This window comes from Sceloporus occidentalis, unplaced genomic scaffold (genome assembly GCF_023333645.1).
Source record: "Sceloporus occidentalis isolate IW3139 unplaced genomic scaffold, rSceOcc1.0.p SCAF_5, whole genome shotgun sequence".
Classification (NCBI taxonomy): Eukaryota; Metazoa; Chordata; class Lepidosauria; order Squamata; family Phrynosomatidae; genus Sceloporus; species Sceloporus occidentalis.
Window position 1 is genome coordinate 46107215 of NW_028316985.1, and position 19477 is coordinate 46126691.

At 39.7% G+C, this 19477-nt stretch overlaps 1 protein-coding gene across 11 annotated transcripts in view; it reads left to right on the forward strand.

The window, feature by feature from the left end:
- The window catches only part of ATP2B1 (ATPase plasma membrane Ca2+ transporting 1), an 82005-nt gene that overhangs the window by 49844 nt on the left and 12684 nt on the right, over positions 1-19477 (forward strand). For 8 of the 11 annotated variants that reach the window (XM_089523981.1, XM_089523984.1, XM_089523992.1 and 5 more), the window contains 10 exons: positions 3121-3264; positions 5983-6021; positions 10179-10334; positions 11594-11808; positions 12982-13224; positions 14404-14645; positions 15765-16002; positions 16841-17020; positions 17098-17185; positions 17402-17508. In XM_089523981.1, the coding sequence (XP_089380107.1) occupies positions 3121-3264; positions 5983-6021; positions 10179-10334; positions 11594-11808; positions 12982-13224; positions 14404-14645; positions 15765-16002; positions 16841-17020; positions 17098-17185; positions 17402-17508 (1652 nt within the window). The remainder of the gene's footprint in view (positions 1-3120; positions 3265-5982; positions 6022-10178; positions 10335-11593; positions 11809-12981; positions 13225-14403; positions 14646-15764; positions 16003-16840; positions 17021-17097; positions 17186-17401; positions 17509-19477) is intronic. The other 3 variants (XM_089523983.1, XM_089523985.1, XM_089523988.1) reach the window with 1 other exon arrangement.

Consider the following 19477-nt stretch of genomic DNA (forward strand, 5'->3'; position numbering starts at 1 on the left):
TATCATAATTGTAGACTGAGACCTTGATTAGTCATGACACAGAATAAAGTGAATGCATTCTGTTTTCAGGGTCTACTGAACATCATTAACTCAGGTCTGATCTCTCTTTGAGGCTTGTTCTGTGGACCCATACAGCATCTGAACAAGGCATAGACATTCAAAGCTAAAAAGGTGATATCTAAGATTAGAACAGGGTGATATCTAAGATTAGAACACCTATTGAATTATCTGATGGTACCCAACAGTACCTTATTTGCACTCAATGGGACTAGCCATCAGATGGGTTCTGTGGGAATGCAAAAGTGGAAGTTATAGATAAGACACCTTATATGAAGGTGTTATGTTGGAAGCTGACGGAAACTGAAAGCACTGAAACAGTGCATCTGCATGTCAGGCTTAACTGCTGCCAATCTCTTGTTATCAAAGCTGCTGGAAGGCTTTCCAGGCCTACAAATTAATCCTGTCTTTGCACGAATCCTTGAACAGAAACGGCTAGTGTGCTATTCTGTATCCAGGTTGGAAAGTCAGTGTCACAAATCCTGAACCTAGTATACAGTAGATGGTTCAGTATACCATTGAGGGAGGGGCAGATGATGCTAGAAATTGTGCCGGCACACGATGCTAAAAATTGTGCACAGTCCAAAAAGTATCCAGTGCTTAATGTAGATTTTTACTATGTTTAACATAGGGGTGGGAGTTATGCAGCCTTTCAGATGTTTCTAAACTTCAGTTTCTAGCAGCCCTAGTCACTACAGCCAGTGGATGAGGAATGCCAGATGTTGTAGTTCAACAGTTTTTGGAGGGCTGCATGTTTCCCTACCCTGCATTAGACAGTCTTGCCGTAAAGAGTTCATAATTACATCTCCTTTAAACATTATTTCACTAGAGGTGTCTATCCAACTGTATAGGTTCATTTTATACTAAATTGACCTGTTTTGTGGGAATAAACACTCTTTTCTTACATCTTTGGTGAGCTATAATTTCAGGCTACTGTACTTGAGCCTCTGTCTCTCTGCAACTTAACACAGCCACGTTTTTTCTTTTTTTAAAAAAACTAGCCAGAAGTTGATGACCTCTGTATCAGTTAGAATATGGTAGCTATAAGAAAAGTGTTTGTTCTGCATGTAATGGTAACCAGTAAATGACCAGATAGATTATTGAGTTCCAATTCTGTTTGGCTGGAAAGGAAATTCATCTGTGTCTGAGTTATTTCTGCAGTCACAGTTCAGACTCCAAGGTGATAGGTCTGTTTTAAGTGAACCTGTCAGTAGAATCAGGAGATGACTGGTGTTCCCATTCTCATTCCTATCCACACTCAGACTCTCTCCAGTGTGAGAAAGGGGGACACCCAAGGATTGCAGCAGGAACTAAAATTTTAAGAATGTTCAGTTGCGCAGTATCAGAGTGATAGAAGTGAGTAGCTGCCAGAGGCTTGCATTCTGTTAGTACAGTGCTTCTCAACCTTTGGCTCTCCTAATGTTTTGGACTTCAACTCCCAGCATATAACAAGGGTCCACTCAGCAGCATGCCCAAATGATCAGGGATTCTGAGATCTGAAGTCTAAAATGCCTGGAGGACCCAAGGTTGAGAACCAGTCTGTTAGTGGCATATATAAGTAGGTCCAGCTGATATGCCTATATAAGTCTCTCTTTTTTGGTTATGGTAGAGGTGGTTTCTTTTTCACTCTCTGCAGGAATCAGCTCCACCCCAAATTTATCATAGAACCACTGCAGCCTCCACGACCATTGCATAGGCATTGGAGAGCAATTGAGGGAGTGGTCGAAGAAGTATCTGTCTATGCAAAATGATACATTGTCAACAGAGGCCTCCAGAGGACCCTGGCAAATCTCAGTGAATGTTATGCAATCATTATGTTTGAGTATGGGGACATAACCAGATCATTCTGCAGTCCTCCCCACGCTATTTGCCACCCATGTGTGGGTGTTGAATGAATAGCTGTAGCTTACTTTTGACTGTGAAAATAATGGCATGCTGTGCCATATTGGATCTTGGCTAGTGTGTGTATGTGTGCATGCACTCATACTTTCATAGGTCTGATAACAGAAACAAGTTTGGCAAACATGTGAAATATGGAACTGCCCCCATCCACCCCTATCTTACCTCCTTGCAGTCTGTCCCCAATGTAGATGACACATGAGAAGGAAAATGCAGCTTGACCGCAGGAGAAATAGTTAGGGAGTGGCAGCAAAAACAAAAAAGACAATAGTTCTATACATGTTCTCTCTTTTAACTTCTGAATGTTAAGCTCTTCTTTCCACACCATTACTATTGCAGGAAATTTTGTTTTTAACATGCAGAACTGCTGCTTTCCATTAATTTTGCTCTTGCTCCAAGCAGTCTCACAAAATTGTTAGGCTAAAATGAGGATAGTGTCAAGTGTCTGCCTTGAGAAGCTTGAAAAAGAAGATATAAATATAATCACTTATTAGACATTGGCCAATAACTGCTGGAAACTGAACCTTGTGTATTATTCAAATAAGGTCTTACCACTATCTGGAAAACAGCAGCTGCAAGATTTTCAAATGGCTTCTGTTTATTGAGTGGTCTAGAGTTGACTCAGAATATTTGAGGCATTCTAAAGTCATTGTATTTTCTGAATTGTCTTTTTTGTTGTTGTTCCAACTGTTGTGTATACAGTCGGCCCTTCTTATACATGGATTTTTTTATACATGGATTCAAGCATCCACAGTTTGAAAATATTAAAAAAAAGTTTAAATTTCAAATATCAAACCTTGATTTTCCATTTTTTATAAGGGACACCATTTTGCTATGTCATTATATTTAATTATTTTGAGCATACACTGATTTTGTTATCCACGGGGTATCTTGGAACCAAACCCCAGCATATAACAAAGGTCCACTGTACTTGTAAAAACAGTAGTGAACAACATTTTTGGTTTATCTGTCCTAGCCACCTAGACAGTGGTGAAGGATTATGGGAATTGCAGTCCAAAACAAACCGGTCAGTAGTTGCTGACAACCTGCTGTGAAGCATCAGTAGAACTTTAAATACAGAGGAATTGTGCAATTATAGCATGTTTTTCAGTAAATTAGAAAGATTCTCAACTTTCCACAAATGTAAACAATTTTGCATTTCAGGTACGCATGTAATGGAAGGTTCAGGAAGAGTGTTAGTTACTGCTGTAGGTATAAACTCACAAACTGGAATTATCTTTACCTTGCTTGGTGCTGGAGCTGATGATGATGAAGAAAAGAAGGAAAAGGAGAAAAAAGATAAAAAAAGTAAGCATGAAGTTTAAAAATTTTAAATACGTGGACAATCCTTAGAGGTACATTGTCTTTGATAGCTAATGTTTTATAGAATTCTTCAGTTCAACAATGCAAAATCGATGGTTTAACTAGATACAAAATGAATGTGGACAAAACGACTCTGCTTCCCCACACCCACTATAACTTTGCAAGATAAATATGGAAATGAAACTATGAGCTCTACTATCACTGAATTCTTTCCACGCCAACTTCAGCAGACGGTTCCAGCCACTTCAGCAAATCAGTTTTCACTTGAGTACTCTTAATAGTATCACAAGGATATGATGTGTTAAGTGAGCTCTGTCAAATAATGGGAAGCTCTACAGAATGTAGTGTAGAAGCAGCATCAGTCTAAAGCAGGTGGGGAATGTGTCCAACATCTGGAGAACTGCACATTCTCCCAACCCTCACCTAAAAATATTCAGAATTTTATGAATTATGCCTGAAAAGACTGCAACGTTTGGTGCAGCAATGCTTAGGCTGTTCTCTCTTTCATGATATGTATTCCTTCTAGAAGTTTTAAAAAAACTTGCCTACCCACCCAAAATCTTTGTACTGAGCATAAATGTGTAGTACCAATTTGTTACATATGATCTGGGGGGAAATTCTAAGTGACAGACTTACTTTCAACACTGTCTTACACATATCATCTTTAATAAATGAGAATTTGAGAGTCAAATGGTAGACACACTGTTGTGAAGGGTTTGAGTTCTTATATTTGAATCCTATCTTACATGGTACCTTTGTGGGCAAAGAGGGAGCAGTAATCTTGAACTTCCCATTGAATTCAGTGGTGGTTTAACATACACTATTTCTTTTACAAGTATAGAATTATGATGTTGGTGGGGGCTATGAAGTATGAGTGAATAAAATTATAACTATACATCTGTGTGTCTGTTACATCCTGCCCACTCATTGTCACTTGTACTAGTGAGTCTCCATTGGAGGACGTATGCCAGCAGATATTGCTTCTTCCACTGACCTTTGTTTTTATAGGAGGAATTAGCAGCAAGGATATTTGTTACTATTTATTTAATTTATATCCCACCTTTTTCCTGGTGTGGGATGCAAAAAAGTACAGTTAAAAAAACCTCTTAAAGTAAAAGTTTAAAATACAATGAAACTAACTATAATGTAAAAACAGAAATTAAAAACATAATTAAAACAACATTAAAAAGCATTTAAAACATGATGAAATTTTTAAAAAACAGCTCTTTTCTGCTTTCACTAAATGCCTCCTTAAATAAAAACATCTTCACCTGCAAGCAGAAAGAGAGCACGGACGGGGTCAACTGGACCTCTTGTAGAAGGGCATTTCATAGTCTGAGAGCTATCATAGAGAAGGCTCTTTCTTAAGTCCTTACCCAGCCATGCCTATGAAGGTGGTGGGACAGAAAGAAAGCCCTCTCCTGCAGATCATAAGGCACATGCTAGTTTATATAAGGAGATGTGGTCTTCCAGATAGACTGGACCCAAGCCTTGGGCTTTAAATGGTATGGATCAAAGCTGTGTAGGGCCATGAAGGACTTTGAATTCTGCCCAGAAACAGACTGGTAGCCAATGCAGCTGTTTCAACAAGGGGTCCCATGATCCCTGTATCCAGCCTCAGTCAGGGATCATGCTCAAGTTTTCAAACAGTTTCCAAAAGCAGCCCCATATAGAGCATTCTCTAGTAATCCAAACTGGATATAATCACTGCCACATGGGCATATTGAGAATAAAACTAATCATTTTACGAGTAGTGAAGTACCAATAAATATATCTGGGATCTTGTGACATTGAAATTTTTCCTGAATATTAAATAATTCTTAGACTTGAGCAGGAATCTAGAAATCTCATTGTGTTGTATAATATGTTGAACTCAATGCCTGAGATGATCGCAAAGGATGAAGTCACATGTCTTCCACAACTGTGATCTGGGTTGGGATTTTGATCTCATTCCTTTTGCATTTAGTCTGAGACTATCAAAGTGGGAATCTTACTGCCTCCTTTGGCCTCTGAAGTGAGTGCAAATGGAGGGAGAAATCTTCCCTCTTGCAGGTTCATGGAAAATGAAGGAATTTTCCCTAATCCTGTGTACTTGCTGAATTAAATGATGTTCTTGCAAGAGCAAACTTATGTATGGACCTTTGAGGTTTGCAGCTGTTCAGTAGTAATAGTACATTTTGTATTACAACATGTATCTGAAATACTTGTAGTTAGCAAGAAATTTGTGAAGTGTGAACCTGATATAATCTGATATTTCTTTACATTTTATTTGAATGAAAGGCATAGAGATGGTCTTTCAAGTGTTGCAGTACTGTTGTTCATTATAACCTAATGATGTAATCTGGATGTGAGATATATCAGAGTTTGGTGCAGTCATGCTGCACTTAATCTTACTAGAGAAATTAGTGAATATAGAATACAGTTCCCATTATCATGATGGGAGTTGTAGTCTTAATAGATCTAGTCAGATGGATGAGGAAATCTGGAATGGACTGTTTTGCATAGCACAGCAGTAAGCACTTCCTGGTTAGATAAATTATAAACAGTAAACTTTGCTGGGTACCGGCAGTAAACCTGATGCTGTTGAACAATAACTTATATTTAAAAAGCAAAGACAAAAAAACAAAGAAACAAATACAAGGTTTGGTGTTTCTTTAGCAGCCACTGTTTTTTTTTTTTTTTTTTTTTTTTTTTTTTTTGCAGGTAAAAAACAAGATGGTGCTATTGAAAATCGTAATAAAGGTAATGAACAGAACTTATTATATTAAGTTGATGAATAATACGATAGCATTCAGGCAAAACTGATACTTCCCATTTTAACTATTTTAATATGTTATGCTTAATCTTAGATCTAAAAGATGTGATTTGTCCCCACAATGTAGTATTAGGATGTTGATGTTGAACAGAGCCAGCAGAGGTCTGCTTTTAAAGTGATGAAGATTGAGACATGAGGCTCATGGGATCGTGTGTGATTTTACACATCCTTCCTCCACAACACCTGCTCCATTAGTAGACAATCTCTCCATTCTGCAAACCCTTGTATGAACTTGAGTGTTATGTAGCCAGGATTCTTCCTTAATCTAGGGTTGTAGCTAGAGTTCCAAGCTACTCATGGCACTAAGATGTGATGTGGGATAGGAGAATATGATTCTGGCATCTGTTGTGACAGCTCCTTTTCTTCTTTGTGGTCTCTGCAAAGCACACAAATGGGTTATTCTCTGTCTGCGCAGCACTCCCAGATCCTACTGGAATCGCTAGGGAAAACATTTTGGCGGTAGCTCCGCCCACCCTCTATATAGGTAGGATGTCTTCCTGACCTTTCTCAGTTCCTTTTGTCTGCTGCGTGAGCAGCTTAGGAACCTCGCTTAGAATTGCTCCTTCCTTAGCTTTTGCTTTTGTTTACTGCGTTTGCTCTGACTTTGTTTGACTCTGACTACTCTTTGGATTTTGATTTGGACTTGGTTTTGGACTCTGATTAATGGTAACACTCAGACTTCTTGACAATTCTTTCTCTTAGTCCATGAAGCATCCTCTGTCCTTGCTGAACCCGCCCAGACAGGATGTTGTTTTTGTTCAAGCCACAGGCACTTACTTTTTTTCTCTTGATCCTTCTGAAGTCCACGGAGGCCATTTTGTTTCAACCTTCCAGCCTCTTGAACCTCTCTTGCCTCTTCCGAGGTCATCTGCCATGTCCATCCCATTTCAGTCTCACTTTTCTTCAGCTTCCCAAGTGAAACCAGTCCGACCCATACAGTCAGCATTTGCTATCTCCCTGCAAGTGTGCCTGTCGTTCCCAATACTGGTGACCACTCGGGCCCTCCTGGCCCGCACCAGGACCAGGTCAGCCTCTGCTGAATTCGCAGTCTAGTCCATCTCCGACTATGTTCCGGCTCAACAGTCTCAGGCGCTCGCCTTTCTCCTTCAGATGACATTTTTTCCTTCTCAGAACAAATGATCCGGATGGGCAAAGCCCTAAAAATTGAAGTCCTCCACACAGACTCTCAAGCTCTTGATCCCATTGATGAAAGGATTCGGGACAAGGTCCCAACTCCAACCTCCATTGCATTCCTACCATCAATGTCCAGGATTGCAAAGAGTTCATGGCCGACTTTGTCCATGGCCCAGCCTTCCACCAAGAAATTAGACAATCTCTATTGTATCACACCCTCAGAAGAGATTTGGCTCTTTGAACACCCTCGCATGAACTCGGCAATTGTGGAAGTCTCACAGATTCGCTCGGCCATGAAGACAGCTTTGACCCCTAATGACAAAGAGGGTCGTAAGCTCGACACCATGGCATGGAAATCCTACGCCTCCGCGGTCCTGGACCTCAAAATCCAGAGCTGTTCAACGTGTATGCCTGCCTACCAACAGCAACTTTGGGAGAAAGCTCTTCCCTTGTACAAAGACCTCCATGAGGACAAAAGACATCCATGGCCATCCAAGCAGAAGCTCATGCACTGTCCTTGCACCAGATCTCAGCAGCTCAACACTCGGCTGACTGCACTTCCTGACAACTCTCAGGCGCCCTGGCCCTCCAACGCCATGCCTGGCTAAGGTCCTTGGACCTAATGCCTCAAGCCAAACAGACCATTGAAGAACTTACCTTCAATGCCACGGGACTTTTCCACAAGGAGACTGATGAGAAGCTTAACTTTAAAAACAAAATGAAGAGCACAGCCCGCAAATATGGTATGTTCCCTCAGACACCCTTCTCGATGAAGTGCGCTCCTTGCATCGAAAAGGGGCCATCGTGCCTGTTCCTCAGTCCCGGACCCAACATTGTCTCTTCTCCCAGATACTTCATTGTCTCCAAAGCCACAGGCGGCCTCCATCCCATCTTGGACTTGCGTTTTCTCAACTCTTTCATTGCCTATAAACATTTTTGCTTGGTAACCTTGGCTTCCATCTTGCCTCTCCTACAGGAGTCACAAAGGTTCGCCACCTTGGATCTTCGGGATGCTTATTTCCCTATCAGCATCCGAGAGGACCACCGGGACCTCCTCAGCTTCTCTGTCGGCCCCGACTGCTTTTGGTACCGAGTACTGCCCTTTGGACTCTGCACTGCACCAAGAGTTTTCACAAAGTGCATGGCAGTTGTAGCTGCATACCTCTGCCAACAAAACATCATCATCTTTCATTACCTCGACAATTGGTTGTTCGTGGCCTTGTCCAGGCAGATGCTCATCTCCCATCTTGAGTCGGTACTCTCTCTCCTTCATCACTTGGGACTCATGATCAACAGAGAGAAGTCCACCCTCTGCCCAAATGAGCAGGCGTACTTCATAGGGGCCACCTTGAACTCCATGACCTGCAGAGCATACCTCCCTTATGACAGGTTCCTCAATCTCTCAGGTCTACAATTTGTCGCTACCTTGCCTTCCAGCACATCACTGCGCAAACAGCTCAGGTCGCCCTCGGCCATATGGCATCCACGACATATGTGATGCTGTGGGCCCACTTCCGCATGCGTCCCTTCCAGTCATGGCTTCTCTGTCTTCGACCCTGCCTTTGATGATCCATGGAAGTGGATCACCGTCCCGATGCCTCTCGCCCACTCTCTCCGCTGGTGGCTCAACCCTCACAATGTCTTGATAGACATTCCCTTTGTGCCTCCACTGCCACAGACCTCGCTGACCACCGATGCCTCAAACACGGGCTGGGGAGCCCATATCAACAACCTCTCAGTCCATGGGAGATGGTGTCCCAAAGAACGCCAACTTCAAATCAACGTGCTTGAGATGTTGGCGGTGCAAAAAGCACTGAAGGCCTTCGAGCCCTATTTGCGGAACCAGGTCATCCTTCTCCTCACGGACAGTAGGACTGTGATGGGTTCTTTAGTTTGGCGTTTGCAGCCTGACTCCAGTTGTGGCAGGCAGACAGGGACAGGTTTAAAACAACACAGAAATAGATTTATTAAATACAATACATATAAGAATATAATAAATTCGAATATTGTATTCTTTAGGCTCCCCACTATCATAGGCAGTTCTCTTTTCCCTCAGAGCCAAAACTCTGTTTCTTATCAGCTTAAAACCCTGAATGTGTTAGATCAACACCCTGTCAGTGCCAGCTTCAAACTCTGTCTAAATTTCTGCTTTTGAGCTGGAGCTTCCTTTCACAGCAATTTTGAGCTGCAGTTAGGTGATTTGAAGCTAAGTCTGCCTAGTACTTCCTTCCCACCTGTAAACCATCGTTTTGTTCAAGAGATTCATGTTATTCTAACGTCTCTGTTACTTCTAAGCCAATTAGTTGCAAGGATTGAATGAGATCCAAGGAACTACATGTTCTGACTTGGCTTTATCACCAGATTTATCCTGATGTGTCTCTTGCCCCTATGTCCTGGTCCTGTAGGATATAAAGTTTACTAAGAAGGGGTAGAGAAGAATATCTGCTGTCTGTATGCTAGACATCTGCAGAAAGTAGTTATAGTGTAGTTTTAAATCCTAGCATGGAAGAAGCAAATCCCCTTTGCCTTTTGAGTACTCTGAATTTCAGAAAACCTGGAGGAAAGGATTAGTGTCATGTTGCCCTTTTCCTTTAGGACTTTGCAGAAGGCCAGGCAAACACCATTCCTTGTCCCAGCAGTTTCTGACATTTATAGAATTTAGAATGGGGCATCTTTGTGTAGAGCAGGCCAGATGGGGTGTGGAAAACACTTGCCACTGGTCAGTGGTTTTGTTTACTGATATCAAATTTACTGCTGCGCAGACATTAATATATCATTTAATCTTGGGAATTTTGGCTGTATTAAGTTTAAATTTTAAATTAAAGCAGATTTTTCAGATTGACTTCTACCTTAGAGGCAGAATACATTTCAGTGAATAAATCTTTTACATTGATGGTTACTCTAGAATGTGTGGACAGACTCTTTATATATTGTGTTTTTGTAAACTTAGCAAAGGCTCAGGATGGTGCAGCTATGGAAATGCAGCCCCTGAAAAGTGAAGATGGTGCCGATGGGGATGATAAAAAAAGAAACAATATGCCCAAGAAAGAGAAATCAGTTCTGCAAGGGAAACTCACAAAGTTAGCTGTTCAGATTGGCAAAGCAGGTATGACTTTTCCATTTTTTATTCTACTTAGAATAAAACTTACTTAATACTGCTATTTTTGTGAATAACTACTAGGGTCAGTGTGTGGTACTTAACTTCAGAGACAGTGCTAAACTGAGGATGTTAAAGGTGATTCTCAAAAGTCAACATTTTACTTGGTGCACTTGGTGTGGTATCTTAATTGGGAATTATATCAAAAGGTGCTAATATCTCTGCTTCATTTAACGTATTTTTAGAAGTTATGTCATGCCTTTTTTGCATAAATTGAATTCAGTGTGGATTAAGCAGGAGTAGATCATACAATAAGTCAAAAGTAGAGTATATGGCTGTGCAGACAGCCCCTGAAGGAGCAGCCTGCAGCCGCCGCCATCAGCAGCAGATCAGGGCTATGGCAACCATGAACCTGATCTGTCTTTTCCATGGCGCAAAAAGGAGCTGCAAAAATGGCTCATTTTTGCACTCTGGAAAGGGCACCGTAGCCACTGGCGCTGCAGCTTTACAGCACTCCTTTGGTGCTGCATCATCTTAACGCAGCACCAGAGGAGCACCATGACAGCATGTGCCATGTGGTGCGGCACATGACATCATGCTGGCCTGGAGGTGAAGCCGGGGCTCCGTCCCCAGGCCAGCATGATGCCACATGCCGCACCACATGGTACGTGGTGGGCACCAAGCGCCAACGCCACCCCCAGGCCGGCCTTTCCCACCAGTCTGCACAGTCCCTATATTTTGTTCCTGATGTCTTAAGGGATGCTGATGTTCCTGGTGTCTTCTGATGTTGAATTTATCTTTTCTTATAGCTGCTGCACACTACGTAAATCTTGCTGTGCTATTTGCTACAAAACCAAAATCTTCTAAATGATCAGTCACTGTCACTTCAGACCTCATGAATTTGTTTGTGCTTAGGGTCTTCCCACAAGTGTGCTCCAAGTTACAATTACTTTGAACATAATTTACCAATAGATTGTTCATTCACTCTGTTGAGAGAGAACCTTTGTAATCTCTTTGCAGCCTTGATTGCCTTGAATAATTTGGTGTCATCCATACACTGGGCTACCTTGCACTCCTAACTCCAGATACATGAGTGTAAACATACTGGTTCAAATACCGTACTTGAGAGATTTGCAAGAAGCATTCAACTTGAAATCTTCAGTCAAACAAAACTTTATATTAAAATTGAGAATAGACATTAGAAACTTATTTGCTAAAATGTATGTCCATAATGATGAATTAACTAGTTTTCCTTTTTTTTATACAAGGATTATTGATGTCTGCTGTCACAGTCATCATTCTTGTATTGTATTTTGTAATTGATACCTTCTGGGTCCAAAAACGTCCTTGGCTTGCAGAGTGCACACCAATATACATTCAGTATTTTGTGAAGTTCTTCATCATTGGTGTTACTGTTCTGGTTGTGGCAGTTCCAGAGGGTCTTCCACTTGCAGTAACTATCTCACTGGCTTACTCTGTAAAGGTATGTGTGAAAATGTAGTTTCTGTACACTAGTATGATAGATGGTGTAGATGCCAGTGGTGGGTAGAACTAGAGCCAGCTTCTTCCATCATCCATTCAGTTGCTGTTGCACCCTACAAACATCCTGTATTGTCTCGAGCAAAATCACACAACCTATTCCTTCATCCATTTCCCCTCACCGCCTATCAGAGGTATTAACCCCCACAAAGACAAGAATCCAGATCTGATTTTTGATCAGATCTGGGATTTGGCTTCTTGCATTTGTCTCTTACAGTTCTGGAATGTGTGTGCATGCACATATTTGTATAAATATGCATGCCACCACTTTGAGAACTTCTGTCAACCTTCTCTTTTTCCTTTATGGGAGTTTTTCCCTGTGCTCAACTTCTTGTAGGACAGGAGGTTTGGGGCAGTAGAAAAGGAAAAAAACCATATCTATGCCTGCTTCCTCAGACACCCCTCACTTTTGGCAACTAGGTGATCTAAAGTGAGGACTTTACAAGGGACATGTGGGGGTACATGCCACCAGAAACAAAAAAAATTGAAATTATTGCTTGTGGAGTTTTTTTATTTAACCATACGGCTTTAAAAAAAACCCTCTTGCTTCTCTTCGCCTTCTCAGGGGTGTAAAGTGGTGGAAAGGAGTTCAGAGGTAACAAGGAGTTCACAGTTAACAAGTTTGCCCTAAAGGGTTTTTAAAATTCATCTTGCACCCAAAAGAAGAGCTCATAAGAGGAAACTGCAGAGTGGCAAAAGAGGAAGTGTAGAGAGTAGCACAAACGAAATTGTGCCTGAGAGAGTAGTGCTGTTTGTTAGAGCCCTCGCTACAGCATAAGTAGAAAAGGAAATTAGAGGAGAAGGAGGCATGGCTTCAGGATGAGGGGAGTCTAAGAGGGGGCAATGAAGTCCACATGAAAAAGTTCCATGAGTACCATCTAGCATGGAAGCTAGTGGTTCAGCAACCCTCCACTTCTCTCATATTTGTAATGAGCTTATTTCTTCATAAGTTATGTTGTTTCATTTTGTCTTTGTCTAAGTAGATAGCTTAAATATGAGATTTCCAGTGTGTGCTTGGCTAGGAATCCTAGCTTGGACAGGGGCATAGAAAAGTAGATTCTAGAATTGTTTCAGTACTCTTAAGACTGACTTGATCTTTTTTTATATATGTATATAGAAAATGATGAAAGATAATAACTTGGTCAGACATCTGGACGCTTGTGAAACAATGGGAAATGCAACAGCCATTTGCTCAGATAAAACAGGAACACTGACAATGAACAGGATGACAGTAGTCCAGGCTTATATCAGTGAAAAACATTATAAAAAAATCCCAGAGCCACAAGCTATTCCTGAGAAAACTTTGTCATACCTTGTAACAGGAATCTCTGTCAATTCTGCTTATACTTCCAAAATATTGGTAAGTGCAAATTGAAAGGCTTAAAATGTAACAGATATGATTTGTTTCTGTAAGGTTAACTTTAACATCCCAGAGTTCAAGCATAAGCTCAGCATCTTTTGAAATCATGAGTGGGCCCTCATAGTGTTTACAGTTAGTTGGTAGAGAGATCTTGTAGCACCTTTGTGACTAATTGAAAGAAGTTGGCAGCATGAGCTTTCATAGACTAAAGTCTACTTTGAACTCAGTGATTCTGTGATTTCTCAGATGCATATGAGGAAGTAGACTTTATTCTACAAAAACTCATGCTGCCAACTTTTTTCTTTCAGTTAGTCTCAAAGATGTTAGATCTCTCTACATACTGATTCTAAAGGCTAACACGGCTATATCTTTGAATTCTGCATTTAGTTGGGTGAGATTGAGAACATTGGTACACACACACATATACATACACACACACACACACACACACACACACACATATATATATATATATATATAAAGTACATTATTAAAATGTTGCTAACATAATGGATCAACTTTTCTGTAATTAATGCTAGTAGTATTTGGCTGAGATTTCATAGCTGGATAATTCATTAATAATTGGCTTCGTAGTGACATTCACAGTTACCACTATTCTGTAACAGTATAATTTGGCTTGGTGTTCATCCCTTCACACAGATGTTGAAGATAAATACATAAATATATGTGTTTCCATTTTATTCATTCAAAAGCATCTTTCAATTTTTGAACCTGTGCCCAATAGTAAAATATAATTTTGATCTTATCACATGCTCAGAGAATTTTTAAAAAATATAAAGAAGGAATAAATGAAATAATTGGGTCCCTTAGACACTTTTGAGTTTAACTCTTTTTAAAATGAAAGATTTATATACTGTAATGTATATAAATCTTAACATGCACACTCTGACCTGAAGATGAATGACTTCTACAAAAATCCTATTATGTATTTTACATTCAGTTGAAAGTAGTTGCTATTTCACTTTTATAAAATACTTTCTGAGAATTGTGCATACTTTGAAACTAAACTAAAATGCCTGATTTCAGAATGTAACTGTTTAACTTTCAATTGGTAGTTTCTGATTTAATAAACCCTGAGTTGCCAGTTCCTTGTTCTAGCATAATTTTTTGTTGAAATGGAAGCAAATTGCTTCTTAGTCGGTTTATTTTGTCTTGCAGCCTCCTGAAAAGGAAGGTGGTCTGCCTCGCCATGTTGGTAATAAAACTGAATGTGCCTTGCTGGGAATGGTTCTGGATTTGAAACGAGATTATCAGGATGTTAGAAATGAAATACCAGAAGAGGCACTCTACAAAGTCTACACCTTCAACTCTGTTAGGAAATCAATGAGTACTGTGCTGAAGAACTCTGATGGCAGTTTCCGGATATTCAGCAAGGGTGCATCAGAGATTGTACTTAAAAAGCAAGTTAACTTTTTGTATTCCTGTGTGATAAGATTTTTATACAATTCTTGAAATGACACCATCCGTTTGCCACTATTTAAACCAGTATTTTTTAATGTTTTCCAATAGCTTTTAGAACTGGTTGATTTAAAAACTTTTTCCCAATAAAAGGTTGGTATGAGCAAATCTGTTAAGACTGGAACTACTGTGGGACCTCCTCCTGCTGCTACAAATTGGTAGCAGTCACTGAAATTTTGGTAACAAATGTGGGAGGTCTCTGTAGTGCAGGTTGGTGCTAGAGCCTTCCCTTCTCCTTTTGTGTCCTTATTTTTGGACTGTAAGTCTAACTGCAGGGAATTGTCTAATTAACAATTTGTAAGCTGCTCTGAGAGCATTTCTAAAGAGCAGGGTATAAATACAATTAACAACAGCAACAACAGTATAGTTCCAAAAGTCTACAGGCCAGAATATCTGATTCACTTTCTGAAGCCCAGGAAAGGTTAAGGGGAGTGGGTTCCTGTGATTTTGACTGTACAATTAGCAGTGACTGCCACCACTGATTCTGTGGTAGTAGTGCAGAATAGGGATGCTTGAAGTCTCATGCAGCCCACAGACTATATTGCCCACCCCTATTCTAAGTAAATACAAAGACTTGTTGTAACTTCAATTAGCATAATAGCTTGTACATAATGTAATGTCGGAGCCAGCATGGCATAGTAATTTGTGGGTTGGACTAGAACTCTGGAGATCAGTGTTTGAATCTCCACTTAGCCTTGAAAATCCACTGGGTGATTTGTATTGTCACACACTCGCAGCCTCAGAAAACCACATGATAGGTTTGCCTTAGAGTCCCCATAAGTTGGAAACAACTTCCATTAATATGCTTATCTAGCATTTTTCCCCTTTAAAAATCTGCATGAGTAAGCCAAATATAGTCAAGCCAAATGCATTCTCTTCATGCTTTTAAAATGCAAAGTCAGGTTGTTTGTCTATACAGCTGGGGTATCCCTATGTTTCAAGATACGTTTTATTGTCAAAGACGATTGTCAAAGACCATTCTCATGTGAGACTTACGGAAAATCATTGTTAATCTCTTATCCAGGGTGTTCTGAATGTTTAAATGTGTATTTTGTTTTCAGGTGCTTTAAGATATTAAGTGCAAATGGTGAACCAAAAGTATTCAGACCAAGAGACCGTGATGATATTGTAAAAACTGTGATTGAACCCATGGCCTCAGAGGGACTCAGAACCATATGCCTGGCATTCAGAGACTTCCCAGCTGGAGAACCTGAGCCAGAATGGGACAATGAAAATGACATTGTCACTGGTCTTACATGCATTGCTGTTGTGGGCATTGAAGATCCTGTGAGGCCTGAGGTAGGAGGAAATAACAGCATGTTTGTTCATTCTTCACTAATCTAGCTTGTTGCTTTTTCTGGAGTGGTTGGACAAGCTTGAGTTTTAAAGCATAGTAAAACACTTTATTAGTTGTTTAGGCTTTACAGGTAAGAGTTATAAAATGTCCTTGGTTGCCATTTTGCTGGATTCACAGTCAAAAATGTTTCACAGTATTCAAACAGCCAAAGTCAGAAAAGCATTGTCCTGAATCCTGATGGGTAGTCCCAACTAAGGTCTGCTCCTTCAGTCAGTTGCTTAATAGTGATTCAACAAATTGATAAAATTCCATTAATTCAGTGGGTCATCACTAGTTAGAATTAACAGTAGGAATCAGGTTGTGTTCACATGAGGTGAGATGTTTGTTTTGAGTGTCTGTCAGCCCTCCTTGTTTGGGAGAGAAAAAGTAAGCAACAGATGCACTAGATTTCTTGGAAGTATTTTGGGGGAAGGAAAACAAATACATGACCAGTAGCTGAAACTCAAGGGCAGTATTTACACCTCTTCAGTTCCTGATGTTATAAAATGCTTTCCTGGTGAATTCTGCAACAAAATGTGATTCAGAGGGACTAAATGTCTCATCTATCTGGATAAGAGCTAATAAATTAAATACTATGGTGTATGAACACTAATTAGCTCATTGTTGCTTGATCCACATTTGTGAACTAAAAACGTGCATGCACACACACACATACACACACACACAGGCACATGTTGAATTATATCTGCATTTTATCACTAGTAACATGAAGATGCAAACTGAATCATTGAAATTATAATATCAAAATGTTTGTATAAATAGCTTTCTTTTTTCCCATAGGTACCAGATGCAATTAAAAAATGCCAGCGTGCTGGCATAACTGTACGTATGGTTACTGGTGATAATATTAACACTGCCCGTGCTATTGCTTTGAAATGTGGCATTTTGAATCCTGGTGAAGATTTCCTATGTCTAGAAGGCAAAGAATTCAATAGACGAATACGTAATGAAAAAGGAGAGGTGAGTGTAGTTAATAGCTAGTTCAGTTTTGATTCTGAAAATCTGAGTTACAAAATTAATCTACATTATCTTCACAGATAGAACAGGAACGAATAGACAAAATTTGGCCCAAACTCCGTGTTCTTGCAAGGTCTTCCCCCACTGACAAACACACTTTGGTGAAAGGTAAGTCAGATAACATTTAAATGAACATTAACAAAGCTTTCTATAAAAGTGTTGGCAAAATAGTTTACAGTGTTTGGATAGAGGTCTATAGGAGCTGGAGATCATAGTGATAATATAACATGAACATTGGAGTTTAGATCAACATCTGGTAGCTCATAATTTTCAGTGCAAATTTTTGTTTTGATAGATATTCAAATATTTGTGCTTTCATTTTAGGCATAATAGACAGCACTGTTTCAGAACAGAGGCAAGTTGTAGCAGTGACTGGTGATGGAACAAATGATGGTCCTGCTTTAAAAAAAGCAGATGTTGGCTTTGCTATGGTGAGTTAATAAGTGTAGTGAGTTGTAAAATGTTAATCTGATTCGTGCTAAACTGATACTCCTTTTGAGCACCTAATTCTGATATCAGGTTTCGCCTGCTTCCTTTTCCTTGTCACAATAGAATTGTGACACTTGCGTCTAAGATGAGCATAGACTTCTTTATCTCTGTAGAATTTGGTGTCAGATCTCTTATGTGACACTGAACCTTGCACGTGTTTTAGATATTTCCCCCCTAATGTGGAGTCCATACTGATGCTTTTTCCAAAGATAAGTCAGTCTAGCTTCACTTGTTGTATTTTATGTTCCTTTTTAGTTAGAACTGACTGAAGGAAAAAAAGACAAAAATACACATTAGTAGAACATGCTCAATATTTGAAGGAATGCCTCTTCCTAAACATGCCCGGCCAAGAACTGAGATCTCTTGGAGGAGCATTTTTTATGTCACGCAAAGAGGTTAATACACTGTATGAAGGCATGGGAGAGGGCACCGTCTTTTATGGCACTCTAGTGGAATGACTTCCCCTTCTAGTCCCAAGTTAAAGATTGGCTTTTTACAAAAGATTTTGAGGCCTAGTGATTTCATCCAAGTTCATATAGATATATGGCTTTATTCTTTTTAATTATATTTTTTCAAATTATTTCATTCTCCAATCAAAACTGTTTAAATACTTTGTTTTAAATTGTTATTGTTGTGATTATAGTTGTTTAAACTGATCTTATTGTAAGCTGGCCGGAGATGAAATAGGGTACAAATATTTAAATTAATTAATTAATGATGCTCTCAGAAGTAAATCATAGGCAGCTTTCCCAGAACACTTAAATTTAATCATTTGATAATAGTGACTGCATTATTTTCTCATCATGAAGATATGCAAGCACCTCAAAACACATTGCCTTCTTGTTCCAGAACCCATAACATTTCAGTAATATTAATACTGTAAAACATTCAGGAATTGTACTGCTTTGCCACCTAGTGGATTTGTAGATTAACTGCTGCTATCAGGGGCAAATAAAGCTGGCTACTTGGTGATTTTCATGTAAGCAGAAAGCATACACGTGCGCATGCACACACAGGAAATATGTAAAATATTGATAAAGGCAAATAATGATTTAAATATGCCATTTCCAGGTACAATACTTCCTTATCTGGGTATATGGCATTGAAATGGCTTCACTTATTCAATATCCTCTCTCAATAGGAGCAGAGAAAATACTTCTAAGAATGATAAGGTTTATGTGGTCAAATTTAGTAAACCCCATTGAATTCAGAAGGATATCTGTACACATTGGACTAGACTGCATGTCCCTGAACACTAATCTGTCACTGGTCTGAAATAAACCTGCTCTTAAGAATTACTGATATTACCCTTTATTTACAAATAGTATCATTGGCCAATCTTTTTAGTAATAATCTTGTCAAAAAAGGTGATTCTTTTTACAATCTCTGTGTGTGCGCACGTGCACGCTTTTGTGTCACCTGTCAATTTATAGTGACCCTATGAATTTCATACAGTTTTCTCAGGCAAAAAATATTTAGAGGTGGTTTGCATGATCTGCCTCTATAATATAGCATACAGCACCTGGTATTTGTTGGTGGTTTCCCATCCATGTATTAACCAGGGCTGGGCCTGCTTAGCTTCCAAGATCGGATGGAATCTGGTGTCTTTAGGGTAATGAAGTAGTTTTCCCTCTGAGGTTCTTTAAACTCATTAATTCCCAGCCAGTGCAACCTAATTTGAATGTTTTCACTATCTCAAAATATATCAAAACAAAGTTAAATTAGGTGGAAGAAGGAAATATTTGGATCCATGCAGTGTTTTCTGTAGTTTAAATGGAATCTGTCTGTTTGCCTGCCTGTGCAATTTCAACTCACCTGTCAACTTATGGCAACCCCATGAAATTTATTGGGTTTTATCAGGCAAAGAATACTCAGGTGTGGATTTGCCAGTTCCTTCCTCTAAAACAGGGG